Genomic DNA, 19,561 nt, shown 5'->3' on the forward strand with positions numbered 1-19,561 from the left:
GTCAGTAATTACTGTACCTGCTGATACATATAAGTGCTGTCCACTCTCGCCCTCCCGAATGATGTAGTGGCCCTGTTTCACTTCTTTCTCGTACATAGTGTCTACTATCTCTCGTACCTGTGTTGAGTCTAGGTTTTTCAAAAAGTCATTGTCTAGAATTGCATCTTTTATTAACTGTTTTGATCTGAAACATAAAAAATACAATAACATTTACATTCGGATAAAAAATGGGTATCTGTAGTCCATGATTGGTAAGGTGCTTCATCCACAGGTTTAAGGATTCATTCTGTCTTAACAATAGCCTTTGATTTCTTAACCTCTCATACTCACCCGCTCTTTAAGACAAAGATTCAGACTACAATATATCATTTGGCACTAACGTTTGAAATAACCTATCATAGGGCTTTGTAAAATGTACTTGATTTATCTTAAAAGATAGTAATAATCCCTCCAGGTCTTGATCTAGATACAGAAAATACACGATCTGGATGCTAGAAATGTAATCACATTTAAACATACTGGATATATACTAATGTCAAATGTTCATAGATAAGGATGATCTGCCATAAGTCTGAAAATATGTTGACATAAGTAAACATGTTACAACTAACGCTGATTAAGGTAATATGTAAATGGGTGTACTAGTTGCTGAGTACGTTCATTTTAAGCCTCTTCATAGAAGTACTAAAACCAAAAAGCTCTGGATGTCACAGGACATATTGTATGCTAAACCGAATAAGAATATACATACACTCCTCGGATTTACAGAGAAAATACTTTAAAATAGTTATAATTATTCAAAGTTATAATGTATGGCATATACATTGTGAAAGCATACTGGTCATTATAGGTGTTCACTGTAGGTCTACATGGACTAAGTCAAAGGCGACCACCGTTTAGAAAGTTGTGTAGGTATAATCATGGATATGTTAGCATAATTGATATACCTTGTTTAATCAAGTTTGTGATTGGAATCAATATCTGCTGTCTACCTTGATTGCCGATTCATGGAATGTTTGTCATGCAGTCCTGACCACCCTTAGAGTTAGTAAGATAAGAAGTTAAAGGCTTGTTATATATATATATGTTATAATTACTGTCCGTTACAGTACAATAACTACATGTTGTTATTGTCCTCCCTACCAATGCCGTATGCAGTTCAATATAGACGTGTAGTTATTGTCCTTTATCAATGATGTTGACAGTACAATAACTACATCTTGTCACTATTCCATACCACTGACGTTTACAGAACAATAATTATATGTTGTTACTGTTCCCTAACAATGACGTTTACAGCGCAATAACTACATCTTGTTACTGCCCCCTGCCAATGACGTTTACAGAACAATATTTACAGCATGTTATTGTCCCCTATCAGTGACGTTACTGTCCTCTATCAATAGCGTTTACAGTTCGATAATTACAACTTGTTATTGTTCCCTGTCAATGACGTTCATAGTACAATAATTACATCGTGTTACTGTATCCTATCAATGACGTTTACAGAAAAAAATAACTTGTGATTGTCTCCAACCGATGGCATTTACAGAACAATAATTGCAACTTGTTTTGTCCCCTATCAGTGACGTTACTGTCCCCTATCAATAGCGTTTACAGTTCAATAATTACAACTTTTTTACCCTGTCAATGACATTTACGATTCAATAATAACATTTTGTTACTGTCCCCTACAAAGATTTCAAAGAACAATGATTACAGCTTATTGTCCCATATCAATAACGTTTACAAAACAATTATTATATGTTGTTACTGTTCCCTAACAAGGACGTTTACGGTTCAATAATTACATCTTGTTACTGTCGTCTATGAAGTATAACATGGGTATTTTGCTCCTTTGATTTTGTATACAAAGTGAATGTACACTATCATTTGACGGGACGATATAATATTTACATAATGTCCTATCTATGTATTAACTTAATTCGAAATACTTTAGACGTTATTTTAACATGAAAATGTCCCAAACAAATTTAGAGGCCCCGGTATAACGACATGAATATCTAACACCTACTAAAGGGCCATTCGCATGCGTAACAATCATTTCTACTTAACAGTTTGTGATAATATGCATTTTTCATCTACTAATGTTTAAGTAGTAACGCAGATGATTGTTAAAGACCTCATACAATGGATACGTCCCGATACTACAGCTAGTTTTAGATATTCCTTTCTGTTGTTTAACCACGTGTAACTAGATCCAATTATAGTTACTGTTACAGTATATTAAACAGTAAGCATTGTGTATATTACAAATGAAATACGCCGTGTTTTCTACCTTTCAGTAAGTGCTTATCTACTTTCTAATTAGCAGCAGGACCGTGTCTACTGTACAGTTGTTACCATTTATTTATACAGCAAATAGACAACCGGAGATAAAATGTAATTAAATGTACGTACCTGAATTCCTTCTCGTGTCTCTTAATTTCCACTACCGTGCCATGCTGGCTTGACATAGGACTCTCAGCAGAAACACCCTGTTTCTTGCTCCGCCCTTCCTGACCCGGCACGGATGAATTTTCATGAATTGTCGCCAAAATGTCCGGATGTCCAGCATCTTTGTGAACTTTAATTTGTAACACCGATTGTAACTTGTCAACTTCAGCTCGTAATTTTGTAATTTCCGCACATTTTTCCTCCAGTAGCCGCTTTCTTTCCAATAGTTCCGTTTCATATTTCAATATTTTTGCGTCACGAATTTTGATTTCCGCCCTTAAATCTGGTATTAATTTCTTGTTATTTAGATGTTCGTGTGAATCCCCTTCTTGAGTTGAAGAAGCCGAACTGGCCCCGTTGCCCATCTTGACTCCCCTTACAGGGGAAGTCGATAGTCCTGGCTTGGTCTGGCTACTAGCCTTGCCAGAATTCCCCCTGCTGAACAGTGATCCCTTAGTGTTGTTTGGTAACGGCATGGTTGTAATTGCTTTCGACGTCAACTGTAACGAGCCTTCTGATAGGCTGGTTCAATAGCATGTGTAGCGATAAAATGATGTACGCTTATGAAAAGCTGCAAATTGCTGCCAAGCAACGAAAATGCAGCTTTCACATCACACTCTGTCTTTAGTGATTTCCTGTTGTAAACACAGCGCTGGCACTTCAGTGATCAGCAAGGGCCATCTTTGGTTGTAACCTGGAAAATGTTACAGTATCCATTAGCACCAATGACAGGTACATATCATATTAGGAAGAATCGGTAATTGATTACAATATTGATCAATACTTCGATATAAAACATTGTCTATATTTTTAAAGAAAAAATGTTAGTTTTATTGATTTTTTATGTTTAACGGCTAATGATCCGCACTCGTCAGAGATAAGATAGATTTGAATTAGATAACGTCACGTGTACCAATAACAAAACAAGGTGTAGTCAACCTCAGTATACAGATGTTCTTAAGTTCCAGTATCATCACACTGTACTGGAAATCACTGGTATAGTGAATGAGTGTACCGAGATAGTATTATTGATCGAGAAATTGATTCGCAGGTGTGTGTGTTCCCGAGGCTTGGCCATGTGGTCACTTACAGCGGCTAAGTCCACTGGTTAGTGCAATTCAGTATAAGCGAGGTAACCCTTGTCACAGTAACAACATCAAAAAAGGTGATGTGTCAAGATTAAAACATTTCGATTCAATTACCGGCCACAAAACATTCTGTTACTGATGACATTTGTATATATATTTTGTCTTCCCACTTTTTTCACACAAAATTTCAATAAGCGATAAATGATACCAGTTTGCCAATCATAGAATGTTTAACCTTGAAAATAGTGCTGATTTCTGTCCACATCTCTACAGAGTGCGTTTCAGGACAATGGCAAATATTCAGCCATTGAGTGAAACTTCAGTGTGTCTCACTTATCCATACATAGTAAATATATATATCAGCTCCAATATATTACGACATACGGTACACTTGGGAGATTCCCAGTAGATACCCCGAGCGATACAAACATAAACTGCATCATAGTTTTTTTCCGATGTCGTCATTCTAACACATTTTGAGGATATTATATATGATAAGTTTCATAATCCTTGTCGCCAAGCATTCAGTTTAGATCACAGACTACTAAAAAGTACAGGAAACTTGGTGCTAGACAGGGGTGTGCCTATAACAGCGATCCCTATATATATATATATATATATATATATATATATATATATATATATATAGTTGGTCAACATTTACGGAGAGACGTGTCACAATATCTTCAGGAACATAGAGAGCTGTCATTTTCATATTCCGTAGGCAACAATAGCGTTTCCGCGAGCTAATCGTTCCGAAATTAACAAATTAGACTATCAGTGTTTAATGCCTCCAATCAAACATCCGTATTAATATCACGGGTCAACAATATACCATTACGCAAATAATATCATACCACAACAGTATCATATACCACATCGTCAACATTATCATATACCACAACGTCAGCATTATCATATACCACAACATTATCATATACCACATCGTCAACATTATCATATACCACAACGTCAACATTATCATATACCACATCGTCAACATTATCATATACCACAACGTCAACATTATCATATACCACATCGTCAACATTATCATATACCACATCGTCAACATTATCATATACCACAACGTCAGCATTATCATATACCACAACGTCAACATTATCATATACCACATCGTCAACATTATCATTATCATATACCACAACAACATTATCATATATCATATACCACATCGTCAGCATTATCATATACCACAACGTCAGCATTATCATATACCACACATCAACATTATCATATACCACAACGTCAACATTATCATATACCACACATCAACATTATCATATACCACATCGTCAACATTATCATATACCACAACGTCAACATTATCATATACCACATCGTCAACATTATCATATACCACACATCAACATTATCATATACCACATCGTCAACATTATCATATACCACAACGTCAACATTATCATATACCACAACATTATCATATACCACATCGTCAACATTATCATATACCACAACGTCAGCATTATCATATACCACAACGTCAACACCACATCGTCAACATTATCATATACCACAACGTCAACATTATCATATACCACAACATTATCATATACCACATCGTCAACATTATCATATACCACAACGTCAGCATTATCATATACCACATCGTCAACATTATCATATACCACATCGTCAACATTATCATATACCACATCGTCAACATTATCATATACCACAACGTCAGCATTATCATATACCACAACGTCAACATTATCATATACCACAACGTCAACATTATCATATACCACATCGTCAACATTATCATATACCACATCGTCAACATTATCATATACCACAACATTATCATATACCACAACGTCAACATTATCATATACCACATCGTCAACATTATCATATACCACATCGTCAACATTATCATACCACAACATTATCATATACCACATCGTCAACATTATCATATACCACATCGTCAACATTATCATACCACAACATTATCATATATCACAACGTCAACATTATCATATACCACATCGTCAACATTATCATATACCACAACGTCAACATTATCATATACCACACATCAACATTATCATATACCACATCGTCAACATTATCATATACCACAACGTGAACACCACATCGTCATCATTTTCATATACCACAACGTCAACATTATCATATACCACACATTAACATTATCATATACCACATCGTCAACACCACAACGTCAACATTATCATATATCACAACGTCAACATTATCATATACCACATCGTCAACATTATCATATACCACATCGTCAACATTATCATATATCACAACGTGAACACCACATCGTCATCATTTTCATATACCACAACGTCAACATTATCATATACCACATCGTCAACATTATCATATACCACATCGTCAACAACACCACAACGTCAACATTATCATATATACCAACGTCAACATTATCATATACCACAATACCACAACGTCAACATTATCATATACCACAACGTCAACATTATCATATACCACATCGTCAACATTATCATATACCACATCGTCAACATTATCATATACCACACATCAACATTATCATATACCACATCGTCAACATTATCATATACCACAACGTCAACATTATCATATACCACATCGTCAACATTACATCGTCAACATTATCATATATCACAACGTCAACATTATCATATACCACATCGTCAACATTATCATATACCACATCGTCAACATTATCATATATCACAACGTGAACACCACATCGTCATCATTTTCATATACCACAACGTCAACATTATCATATACCACACATTAACATTATCATATACCACATCGTCAACACCACAACGTCAACATTATCATATATCACAACGTCAACATTATTATATACCACATCGTCAACATTATCATATACCACAACGTCAGCATTATCATATACCACAACGTCAACATTATCATATACCACAACGTCAGCATTATCATATACCACATCGTCAACATTATCATATACCACATCGTCAACATTATCATACCACAACATTATCATATACCACATCGTCAACATTATCATATACCACATCGTTAACATTATCATATACCACATCGTCAACATTATCATATACCACATCGTCAACATTATCATATACCACACATCAACATTATCATATACCACATCGTCAACATTATCATATACCACAACGTCAACATTATCATATACCACAACGTCAACATTATCATATACCACAACGTCAACATTATCATATACCACAACGTCAACATTATCATATACCACAACGTCATATAACATTATCATATACCACAACTTAAACATTATCATATTCCTCATCTTCAACATTATCATATACCACAACGTCAACATTATCATATACCACAACGTCAACATTATCATATACCACAACGTCAACATTATCATATACCACATCGTCAACATTATCATATACCACATCGTCAACATTATCATATACCACAACGTCAACATTATCATATACCACATCGTCAACATTATCATATACCACATCGTCAACATTATCAGATACCACAACGTCAACATTATCATACCACCACATACACTTTATCATACCACCACATACACTTTATCATACCACCACATACACTTTATCATACCACCACATACACTTTATCATACCACCACATACACTTTATCATACCACCACATACAATTTATCATACCACCACATACACTCTATCATCCCACCACATAAACAAGACCATACCACCACATAAACAATACCATACCACCACATAAACATTATCATACCACCACATAAACAATACCATACCACCACATAAACATTATCATACCACCACATACACTTTATCATACCACTGCGTCAACATTATCATACTATCACGTCAATTGGAAGTGCAGATGTTTTTAATTTTGAAGTCTTGTATTAAGGCGGGCAAAAATTTAAACTTCGAGGCGAGTATCATCAAATTTTCTATAAAAAAACCCACTAAAAACAAATTGGATACCTGTATCACACCAATCAGAAAAATTACATTTAAAAAAAATCATAATAAATTAGGCCAACATCAATGTTGTGTAATTTCAAATTCATGACGTAACATCATCGTCCATATTATGAAATTGCAATTTGGAATTCACAGCGACAACATTGCCACAACACAGCGTGTACATTATTACATCACAGCGACAACATTGCCACAACACAGCGTGTGCATTATTACATCACAGCGACAACAGTACCATACCACAGCGACAACATTACCCTACCACAGCGTGTACATTATAACATGACAGCGTCAACATTGCCACAACACAACGTGTACGTTACTTCCCCACAGCGTCAACATTACCATACCACAGCGTGTACATTATAACATGACAGCGTCAACATTACTTCACGACAGCGTCAACATTACCATACCACAGCGTGTACATTACCATACACAGCGTGTGCATTATTACATCACAGCGACAACATTGCCACAACACAGCGTGTGCATTATTACATCACAGCGTCAACATTACCATACTACAGCGTCTACATTATTATATCACAGCGTCAACATCACCATACTACAGCGTGTACAATACTACACCACAGCGACAACATTACCATACCACAGCGACATACCACAGCGACAACATTACCATACCACAGCGACAACATTACAATACCAAAGCGTGTACATTATTACATCACAGCGACAACATTACCATACAACAGCGACCACATTACCATACAACAGTGTGTACAATACTTCCCCTGGGTTGGTATGGTAATGCGGTGTCTATGTGTCTCTGTACTGTAGACGGGGTTGGTATGGTAATGCTGTTTCTATGTGTCTCTGTACTGTAGACAGGGTTGGTATGGTAATGCTGTTTCTATGTGTCTCTGTACTGTAAACAGAGTTGGTATGGTGATGCTGTTACTATGTGTCGCTGTACTGAAGACAAGGTTGATATGGTAATGCTGTTTCTATGTGTCGCTGTACTGTAGACAGGGTTGGTATGGTAATGCTGTTTCTATGTGTCGCTGTACTGTAGACAGGGTTGGTATGGTAACACTGTTTCTATGTGTCTCTGTGCTGTAGACAGGGTTGGTATGGTAATGCTGTTTCTATGTGTCTCTGTACTGTAAACAGGGTTGGTATGGTGATGCTGTTACTATGTGTTGCTGTACTGTAGACAGGGTTGGTATGGTAACACTGTTTCTATGTGTCTCTGTGCTGTAAACAGGGTTGGTATGGTGATGCTGTTTCTATGTGTCGCTGTACTGTAGACAGGGTTGGTATGGTGATGCTGTTACTATGTGTCGCTGTACTGTAGACAGGGTTGGTATGGTAACACTGTTTCTATGTGTCGCTGTACTGTAGACAGGGTTGGTATGGTAATGACCGTTCTGTCACCTATCACACCACCTGCAGTTTCAAGTTTTACCTTTACGTACGATGTGTAACAAACATCCGCGAAGAATCGACCATTATAACACTGTCTGAGAATAAAAACACCTTTTGACGTAAATACATATTTTTAACAAGAAAACCCTTGAGAACTCCACCTTGGAGATCGTTTAGAATGAATGTTGGAGTTAGAGTATTATAAGGGTTATCTGGCAACCTTGTTGTCAACTGAACATTGTCACAATGACCTTTTTATGTTCCAAGACACTCATACTGTCCAAGATTTCCCTCTACATCAAATCTGATAATTTTACATAAATCAAGGTAAGAGATATTCTGAGCATAAATGGTTTTTATTTGAACAGGGTCAAAGGTTATATTGATGCCAGATTGATCTTGGCATTTCACACAGAGATCGTTGTCCCTGTCTGTCCGTTATCGACGTACAAATAGTCATTCTGGGCCATATTTACTAAAAGGGAAAGCAATAAAAAATGTGATCTTACTTGAGAAAGTGTGTTCAAGTTAGGTCTTGAATCGGTTGACAGCACAGCGTGATTTCCTTAGAAATGCTACAGAAATATTCGGTTAAATCCTTCACAGTCTATATATTGACTATTCCTAGTAAGGTGATAAACATGTCTAGAAATCTCCCTTACAGACAAGACCTTTGTATGACATCCTCTAGAGATTGTCAATCACCACCAAGTTGTCAAAGTTACTCGTTGCATTAATAATGTTGTGTTGATCACTTCATTCCCATTTATAAATTCTGTGTATGACATATCCCTTGGAACAACGCTTACTGTTAATTTGTCGCAGTAAACTTTCAACTATTTTTTTCAAATACGCATCATAATGTCTTATGACAAGAACTGATAGCGATTCTCTTTTTTTCAAAAATGCACTCATAACACTGACATTCCTGTGTAGTCAACTTGTCTCAAAACAAGAGTCATAGAGGGCCTGTATCTTTACTTGGTTACTTATCTCACCATTGTGCACTATGGATAGTCAATCGCATTAAAATACGCAACAATATCAGTACACTGTACATCACATAGTGTACGTGTGTCTTGATTCTACCATCTTTGTAGGAACAGTTTCAGATCACATCATTCACATTAATCCCAGACATTGTTCGCTGTTGTACCAATAACTTACATGCACCGCTGCCGAAATTTATCACCTTTATCAAGCTGTTAGGTTGTAAAAGTATAGGTTTAATGTGTAATACAACAACATACTACAGTGTTGTTAAGTTACTGAGAGGAGACTTTTGTCTGTCGTATTACACGGTTTTTAGTTGATATTCAGTATACTGACAATTCCATGATATATAATAGAAATCGTATGTCGTGGTGTGTAAAAGCGACGTTTTCAGCATTATTGATAGACGTATGATCGGGATAGGATCTAAACGCATAGACAAATGTTGGATAATACAGTAAGTATGGACAACAGTTAATATAAGTGGTCATATGGGGTCGTCTTAGCTAACAGAAAAAAAACAGATGGTATCAGGATGTCTGACCTCTGAGATAATATTTCCTCGTGTGACTACACTTCAGCATCTAACAATAAACTGAACTGATAGATCTGTGGACATTTCAGTATGTAACACTGAACGCAGGAAATCTACGCTATGGAACACTGAACAGATAAGTATATGGAAAATTGAGTATTTAACACTGAAGTGGAAGTTCTGTGCTATGGAAACTAATGTATCAAATACTGAACTTGAGAGGTCTATAGGTACCTCGGTATGTAACATTGAAGTGAGGAAGTCAATGGATACTTCAGTATGTAACACTGACGTGAGGAAGTCAATGGACACTTCAGTATGTAACACTGACGTGAGGAAGTCAATGGACACTTCAGTATGTAACATTGACGTGAGGAAGTCAATGGACACTTCAGTATGTAACATTGATGTGAGGAAGTCAATGGACACTTCAGTATGTAACATTGATGTGAGGAAGTCAATGGACACTTCAGTATGTAACATTGATGTGAGGAAGTCAATGGACACTTCAGTATGTAACATTGATGTGAGGAAGTCAATGGACACTTCAGTATGTAACATTGACGTGAGGAAGTCAATGGACAATTTAGTATGTAACATTGATGTGAGGAAGTCAATGGACACTTTAGTATGTAACATTGACGTGAGGAAGTCAATGGACACTTCAGTATGTAACATTAAAGTGAGGAAGTCAATGGACACTTCAGTATGTAACATTGAATCTAGGAAGTCAATGGACACTTCAGAATGTAACATTGATGTGAGGAAGTCAATGGACACTTCAGTATGTAAAATTGATGTGAGGAAGTCAATGGACACTTCAGTATGTAACGATAAATGGAGGGCGTCTATGGAGATTCCAGTCCCTGTAACACTCTTAGACTCTTTAATTGTATCCAGGAACACTTTCTATACACATACCAATGTGAATAGGAATACTTAATAGGAGTTACCCCCCTTGGTTAACTTAATTTTATTTTAAGGCTGTGCCTTTCGTTATGCTTAAAAGAGACACCGTGACTTTATAGATTAACGAGAAAGGTGGGCATGATTACCACAAATCAGCAATTTCTTGAAAATATACACAACAATGTCTCTCCTGCCAAGGGAATGGCTGTGTAAGTAATTACTACAACATAATCTCGCAGTTGAAAACCAGCTTCAAATTAATTAAAGTACTTTCCTTTTACTAACAAATACAGCTACTTCTGTGTAAGCTTACAGTTAGCGAAAAGCGTATTTGAACGGTAAATCAGTATTGATCAACGTAACAGTTACGTGAGATGCTGAGTACCGAACAGTATTACAGAGAGCACGCGCCCCCAGTGTTTCGTTTTTCGCTGACTTGTACAAACATCGGAATAATGAAATATGTCACAGAATCTTTTCGAATTAACGCTGCTCTTACAAAATTCATCAGTGCATATTTCCGTCTTACCGTAAAATCCTTTTAGACATTTTAATCAAACGTCAAAATTTAAAAGCGAAATTTCTACGGTTTCTGTGATGACTGACATTTTTAATTTAAGGCGTGTCAATCAATCCGTGTCACGGATCATGCCCGGTTGCACATGCCAACTGTTCGGCCTTGACAGATTTCATTACCAATAGTCGATATCACTGTGCCCATCCCCGCGTCAAGGCGGACTGGCTCTGGCATCTTCTGTATTCATAGGCTGTCCCAGCCTCTGTCTCTCCTACTGTACTGACACAATTTACTTAACAACAGTCGAAATGTATTATCCTCACCGCGTTAGAGACGAGGATTTTCCGTGGCGGCTAGAATAATGTAGTATACATTAAGATCATTGATACTGCAGTATATATATAGATATAGAAATATCGAACCCCTTTAGAAGTTCATGAACAATTCCTTTTGTATGCTGTAAGAGCATGCAGATAGATGCAAGTATATAACAACAGGCTTCACATCATCCTGATAAAAGCAAAAAAAGTATTTCCATGTGAAATCAGTTAAGGAATGCTTATTCCCGTAATGCTAGCCTGTTCTACTGCATTGAGGCGTATCATGTAACAAATTGTATAGCATAATAAGCCGACGGCCGGTAACCCAACAATGAGCAAACATCGGCAAAATTTAAACGAGCATCAATGTTTCATATAATCCATGATTAAAATACAGTAACATCCCTTTGTCAATTCATACGCGCAGGGACACCTGTAAAGATCAAACATAATCCAGCTGCCATTTGAATATTAAAAAAAAAACCAACTACGACATTTATTTTGCCAAACAGAAAAAAATCTCAAGGAAAACTCGTTATCAGTATGAAAACGTATTTGGTTAAGAATAATTTTGTTATATGAAGCGTTTGGCTTAGACCTACGGACAGACTCAATAGGGACAAACTGTGTGCCACTCCTAACCGACCTGTGTTTTAATCTTGGGAGCTGGGTATGTACAAATGAATATCTATATCTTCTTAAGTTTAAATATATATAATATAGCATGTATTAACTTTCTACGCCGATATATAACAGCCACTGAAGCCAGCCCTTCATACATCGTGACGGGTGCCATACGAATTGTTTTCCCTGAATGACGCAGATGCATCTGTGGCAAAAGGTGACTTACATCAATACAACAGGTTTGTGTTGGAGTCACATTGATAGACAAAAATAAACCAAATGTTTGTGTTAGATATACACTGATAAATAAAAATAAACCAAATGTTTGTGTCGGAGTTACACTGATAAACAAAAGTAAACAAATGTTTGTGTCGGAGTTACACTGATAAACAAAAGTAAACAAATGTTTGTGTCGGAGTTACATTGATAAACAAAAGTAAACAAATGTTTGTGTCGGAGTTACACTGATAAACAAAAATAAACCAAATGCTTGTGTCGGAGTTACACTGATAAACAAAAGTAAACAAATGTTTGTGTCGGAGTTACACTGATAAACAAAAATAAACCAAATGCTTGTGTCGGAGTTACACTGATAAGCAAAAGTAAACCAAATGTTTGTGTCGGAGTTACACTGATAAACAAAAGTAAACCAAATGTTTGTGTCGGAGTTACACTGATAAACAAAAGTAAACAAATGTTTGTGTCGGAGTTACACTGATAAACAAAAGTAAACCAAATGTTTGTGTCGGAGTTACACTGATAAACAAAAGTAAACCAAATGTTTGTGTCGGAGTTACACTGATAAACAAAAATAAACCAAATGTTTGTGTCGGAGTTACACTGATAAACAAAAGTAAACAAATGTTTGTGTCGGAGTTACACTGATAAACAAAAGTAAACAAATGTTTGTGACGGAGTTACACTGATAAACAAAAGTAAACAAATGTTTGTGTCGGAGTTACACTGATAAACAAAAGTAAACCAAATGTTTGTGTCAAGCAATGCCATTTTCATTATTAGTGTGCCAAATATTTGTTTTAAATGCATATCATATATAACAGCCGTTCCTATCATTCCTGTTGGTTGGCCATATAAAGAACGAGTCAAGTTGGCTATTGATGTGATTAAGGTTTTGGGTCACCTATTTTTCTCTGTATTTTTACCTAAATGGTTCTGCCTTATATACATTTGTGACGATAAAGGGGCGGTGACTTCGGATTGCTTCTTTTTGCTATTTGGCATATTGTCAGAGTTCAAAGGTTCTCGGACAAACACAGCAACAAAAAGTATCACATAACAATTTAAATGGTCTATCCCCCTGTATATGTACAGTCACGGCTGTCTATCAGTACATACGTTAACCCTCTGTATATGTACAGTCACGGCTGTCTATCAGTACACACGTTAACCCTCTGTATATGTACAGTCACGGCTGTCTATCAGTACACACGTTAACCCTCTGTATATGTACAGTCACGGCTGTCTATCAGTACACACGTTAACCCTCTGTATATGTACAGTCACGGCCGTCTATCAGTACACACGTTAACCCTCTGTATATGTACAGTCACGGCCGTCTATCAGTACACACGTTAACCCCCTGTATATGTACAGTCACGGCTGTCTATCAGTACATACGTTAACCCCCTGTATATGTACAGTCACGGCTGTCTATCAGTACATACGTTAACCCCCTGTATATGTACAGTCACGGCTGTCTATCAGTACACACGTTAACCCCCTGTATATGTACAGTCACGGCCGTCTATCAGTACACACGTTAACCCCCTGTATATGTACAGTCACGGCCGTCACTCAGTACACACGTTAACCCCCTGTATATGTACAGTCACGGCCGTCTATCAGTACACACGTTAACCCCCTGTATATGTACAGTCACGGCCGTCTATCAGTACACACGTTAACCCCCTGTATATGTACAGTCACGGCCGTCTATCAGTACACACGTTAACCCCCTGTATATGTACAGTCACGGCCGTCTATCAGTACACACGTTAACCCCCTGTATATGTACAGTCACGGCCGTCTATCAGTACACACGTTAACCCTCTGTATATGTACAGTCACGGCCGTCTATCAGTACACACGTTAACCCTCTGTATATGTACAGTCACGGCCGTCTATCAGTACACACGTTAACCCTCTGTATATGTACAGTCACGGCTGTCTATCAGTACACACGTTAACCCTCTGTATATGTACAGTCACGGCTGTCTATAAGTACATACGTTAACCCTCTATATATGTACAGTCACGGCTATCTATCTGTACATACGTTAACCCCCTATCTATCGGTACACACGTTAACCCCCTGTATATGTACTGTCACGCCTGTCTATCAGTACATACATAACCCCCTGTATATGTACAGTCACCACTATCTAACAGTACACACGGTTACCATCTGTATACGTACAGTCACGGTTATCTATCAGTACACACGTTAACCCCCTGTATATGTACAGTCACGGCTATCTATCAGTACATTCGTTAACTCCATGTATATGTACAGTCACGGCTATCTATCAGTACACACGTTAACCCCCTGTATATGTACTGTCGCGCCTGTCTATCAGTACATACATTAACCCCCTGTATATGTACTGTCACGGCTGTCTATCAGTACATACGTTAACCCTCTGTATATGTACAGTCACGGCTGTCTTTCAGTAGACATATTAACTTTGTTTACTAGGAATGGTTTTAGGAAACCTTCACTGATATTATTCTTTATTTTGCATGATAACTTCATCTTATTTTCTTTTTTACCGATCTGAAAGTCGTTCTTAATCAGATTTGTTATATAAAGAATGATGGCGCCTCCCACGAGATGGAAGACACACGATACCACAAGTATCATTGATTCTCCAACTTAACATTCGTTTGATGGTCCACAACAATGCACAAAATATATTTTATAAAAGAGTTATATGTTCATTGAAGATCCTTAATAACGTTCCTTCACAAGAGATGCTCATATACAGCCCCTAATACGTCAACATTATAAAGTGCTTCAAAACCTTCATCCTTAAAATTTGATATCTTCTTTTCTAGCCAAGAAAAATCGGCACTAAATTCTGTGCCGGTGAAAATAGACCACGATCATTCCTTTGTTTCCTTTTTAGGAAGACAATATGTGTAAAATGAAGTATCGCCCATAAAAAGCCTATTTATGTCGGCACGTATACGACAGGTATGTTATCTGTATACACTAAAGTAGAAAAAACCCTTATATAGTACCACGCATAAGTCCAGCTTTTCTAAGGCTAAATTGTAATAAACATTCAAACATCGACATAACTCCGACATAATGGCAAATTAACCTAATTGAAATCCCAATCAAAGGTTTCTGGTACAAATCAATGGACAAGCGTCATAAATTTCTAAAAGCCTATTGATAGCCGAATACTCTGACATCATTGAGAAGCATGATGATTCTTGTAAAATGACATACTTTAACGTCATTCTAGAAGACGTTTAGAGATGACGCTTTTGGAAACTTCCCCAAGCAAATATTGTGCATACAGGTCGCTGATTTGACGGAGATGACCTTTCAACTTTGTGAACGATAGGCTTGCTAACCAAACAAAATGGGTCAATTAAAGACTAGTATTAAGTATGTAAAGCCGTTGTACAAGTAAAGCAATTTATATTTTGTTTCTTACACTATCTATTCCAGATATATAATGTATACTCTGACAAAATATCACATAGCCATTGGACAAAATATCTGACACCGTGTCAGTCTTGCCCTCGCTGTTGGTAAATCCATTCAAATATCATATATGTATATCTATAGTTTATATAAGTTACAAAACAATATGGTTTATCAAATTTACATTATCAAAACCGTTTTAAATATGATTTCAAGATGTTTACGTACAGACTAATAGATAGGGTCAGAGAATCAGTATAAAACATGCTGTGTCATTCGTACATTTTAAGATCATCACATAAAAACTGCCACAATCAGTGAGCTAATAATGTCATGTATCGTTCTCTCTCATAAAATATATTTAGATATAAGCATCTTGGCGATCAAATGTTTCTTCTACTCTGATAAGGTTTCTAACAGTTAATGTTTTAGACATAAATGAAGACTGTGGAAGATATCAATAAAACATAAGGTTGTTATAATATCAGACTGAACATCTTCCGGAAAAAAATTTCCGGATTCAGGTAAAAAAACTCTAAATGTCATTTCAGATTATTAATAATGCAAAGAATACAGGATTACGTAAGCAGGACTTTATGCTTTTATAGAACTTCTATGTATCTTCTGAGACAAAGTGTCCAGAGTTAAACAGTCAAAGAGGAACATTTCAGAAAATAAATGCTTTCATGTTGGATTTTGTGAAAAATAATGCCGTTCTCCACGATTTACACTAAATATTTATACCAACATAGATGCTGAGAGAGTTCAACTGAACATGACTGTACCACGTGTATTACCAGAAAAAGTAGAAATAAGTAAGAATAAAAGCTGAAAAAGACTTGATACAACATCTGTCGCATACTCTAGTGATAAACATTCCCCATGTCTATGACATTCGTCACCACTATCCAAAAAGAAATAGTAAATATACAAACATCGTCGTCTCTACAGCTTTAACATCGCGATTAAACAGCCACTTACCAGGTTGACGTCATTCGGAATGCACACAACAATGTCCCCGAAGAACAGTCTTTGTAATTTAAATAAAGATCTAACCTCTTTGTAAGATATTATTAATTTACATCTCTGCAAATGCGCTACTGTTCCACGATAATTACACACAAGTTTGAAGATAATTACATTGTTGATCTTTGATCTTTCAAACAAACAAACATACTTTGTATGCTTCATCCCTCAAGACTTCACGTGTAATAACGATACAGCCATTAATCTTCAATCTAGTTTCAGCATCAGAATGATCGCCACGACCTAACTCAATCAAGTTCTACCACCGGCAAAATAAAACACTGACCGTCACATAATATATAATTCTATTGAACACAAGTTACTTTTGAAAATTTTTCAATATATGATTTTAATTTTCTTTAAGGAAAATTATATAACATACATGAAACGGATTGAGTCGTTTGAAAACCACAGAAACATTGTACTAAAAGAAGGACAAGTAATTGGGAGTTATAGTCCGGCTTGTTGTGCTGGCGACATGGTTCTTGATTCTCCAGATCATGTACCCTTGTCATGGTAAACAGACAAAATACATCATAAAATATCATTACGTTTATGTATTGATGTTGCATGTTGATTGTATGGAGCTGATAAAACCAATCAGAAACAACAGTAACGTAAAAGGACTTCTAATCCCCCTCACTGTAAGTATTAAATACCTCCCTACTATATCAACACCGTGACATTGTGATTCTTTACCAATATAAATGTGTAAACGGCAATAATAACACTGACTGTCGGCACTAGAGGCTATCCAACTTCTGATAAACACGTGGAGGTCTTTAGTTCACTCTGACGTAAAGAAACTTCTGATATGAAATATTAAATATGATTTTACAAAAATATTGCAATTAAACAAATCGCATTTAAGGTACCACATAAATGGTGTTGTAATTCTTCTCAGCACGTTCAAGAATATCAAAGACAGCAGGATTTTAAAATGGTTAATGACGCTGGAACTGGAAGGTTTATCTTCCTTATTGGTAACAGGGATATACCCTCATCGACACTCTAACCAGAAATGAACATCTTAAAGTGTTAAACTAGTTCAGTTAAGGATATTAAAATGTTTCCAAAATATATTATTGAAGCGACACCCGCATCTATAAACATCACCTTTATATCCAGTCAGAAGTAAACCTAGTGAAAGCACGGCAAACCCGTAATGAACAGACACAGTGCCACTCGGCAAATCAATGCACTTCCAAGATTCAATATAAAATCGTTATGTTGGATTTTGTACTTACGCTATCCGCATGATGTATCAGCAATCTCTCCAATTGTCAGATATTCGAAGATGTATGGACTTTCAGTAAAGTTCACACACAAAAATAAAATCAAACACAAAAGCTACTTAAGATCGCAAAACGTACGGCATGCAAAGCAGCTGTAGCCGTATGCCTAACACAAGGGACAGCATATCACACGATACATCACAAGTGCGTCGACGAAGCAAGAATATTACAGACGTATTCGTCGCAAACTTACATAATAAACCTTGACTATTTACCGCTTTGCTAAAGACGTTCACTGAAATCTCTAACAAAACCTCTTTAGATGTCATACTTTGTAATGTAGCAGAGTCCATTCATTCGAACTTTGGAGAATGCATCTGATATTAGCTGGTAAAGAGTGCAACAGAAGTATGATGTTCCTTAATATAAGACGGCTTTCATGTAATCGTCAAAATTGCATATAAGGTTTAAGTACATCTCTGTATTTCAATTACTGTCACTAAGCTATGCAAATACATATTCTTTTTAAATTGAAAGAATAGATAATTCAACCTTGTCTGAAATAATGTGGAGCTGAAACATACCAGGTATTAGAACATCTTTTCTACAGTTTCTTTAGGATTGCTGTCATGTATGTATGTTTATAAACAGGAGACACTCTGTTTAGCCACTCCTGTTATGACGTGTATGCAAAATAACCCCACACTTTTATCTCAAACCATTGTCTTGTACTAATGGTCAAAATGTGTTAAGCGAG

The 19,561-nt window shown here is 36.4% G+C and overlaps 1 protein-coding gene across 1 annotated transcript in view; it reads right to left on the minus strand.

Moving 5' to 3' along the window:
• LOC132551358 (cGMP-dependent protein kinase 1-like) overlaps positions 1-19,561 on the minus strand; it is an 80,123-nt gene that overhangs the window by 26,926 nt on the left and 33,636 nt on the right. The window contains exons 2-3 of the mRNA XM_060215497.1: positions 2,422-3,151; positions 18-184 (exon numbers count right to left, since the gene is read on the minus strand). Of these exons, the coding sequence (XP_060071480.1) occupies positions 18-184; positions 2,422-2,933 (679 nt within the window). The 5' untranslated portion in view covers positions 2,934-3,151. The remainder of the gene's footprint in view (positions 1-17; positions 185-2,421; positions 3,152-19,561) is intronic.

The sequence above is a fragment of the Ylistrum balloti genome, unplaced genomic scaffold (assembly GCF_031769215.1).
Source record: "Ylistrum balloti isolate Yb309-2 unplaced genomic scaffold, AGI_CSIRO_Ybal_v1 Utg370196, whole genome shotgun sequence".
NCBI lineage: Eukaryota > Metazoa > Mollusca > Bivalvia > Pectinida > Pectinidae > Ylistrum > Ylistrum balloti.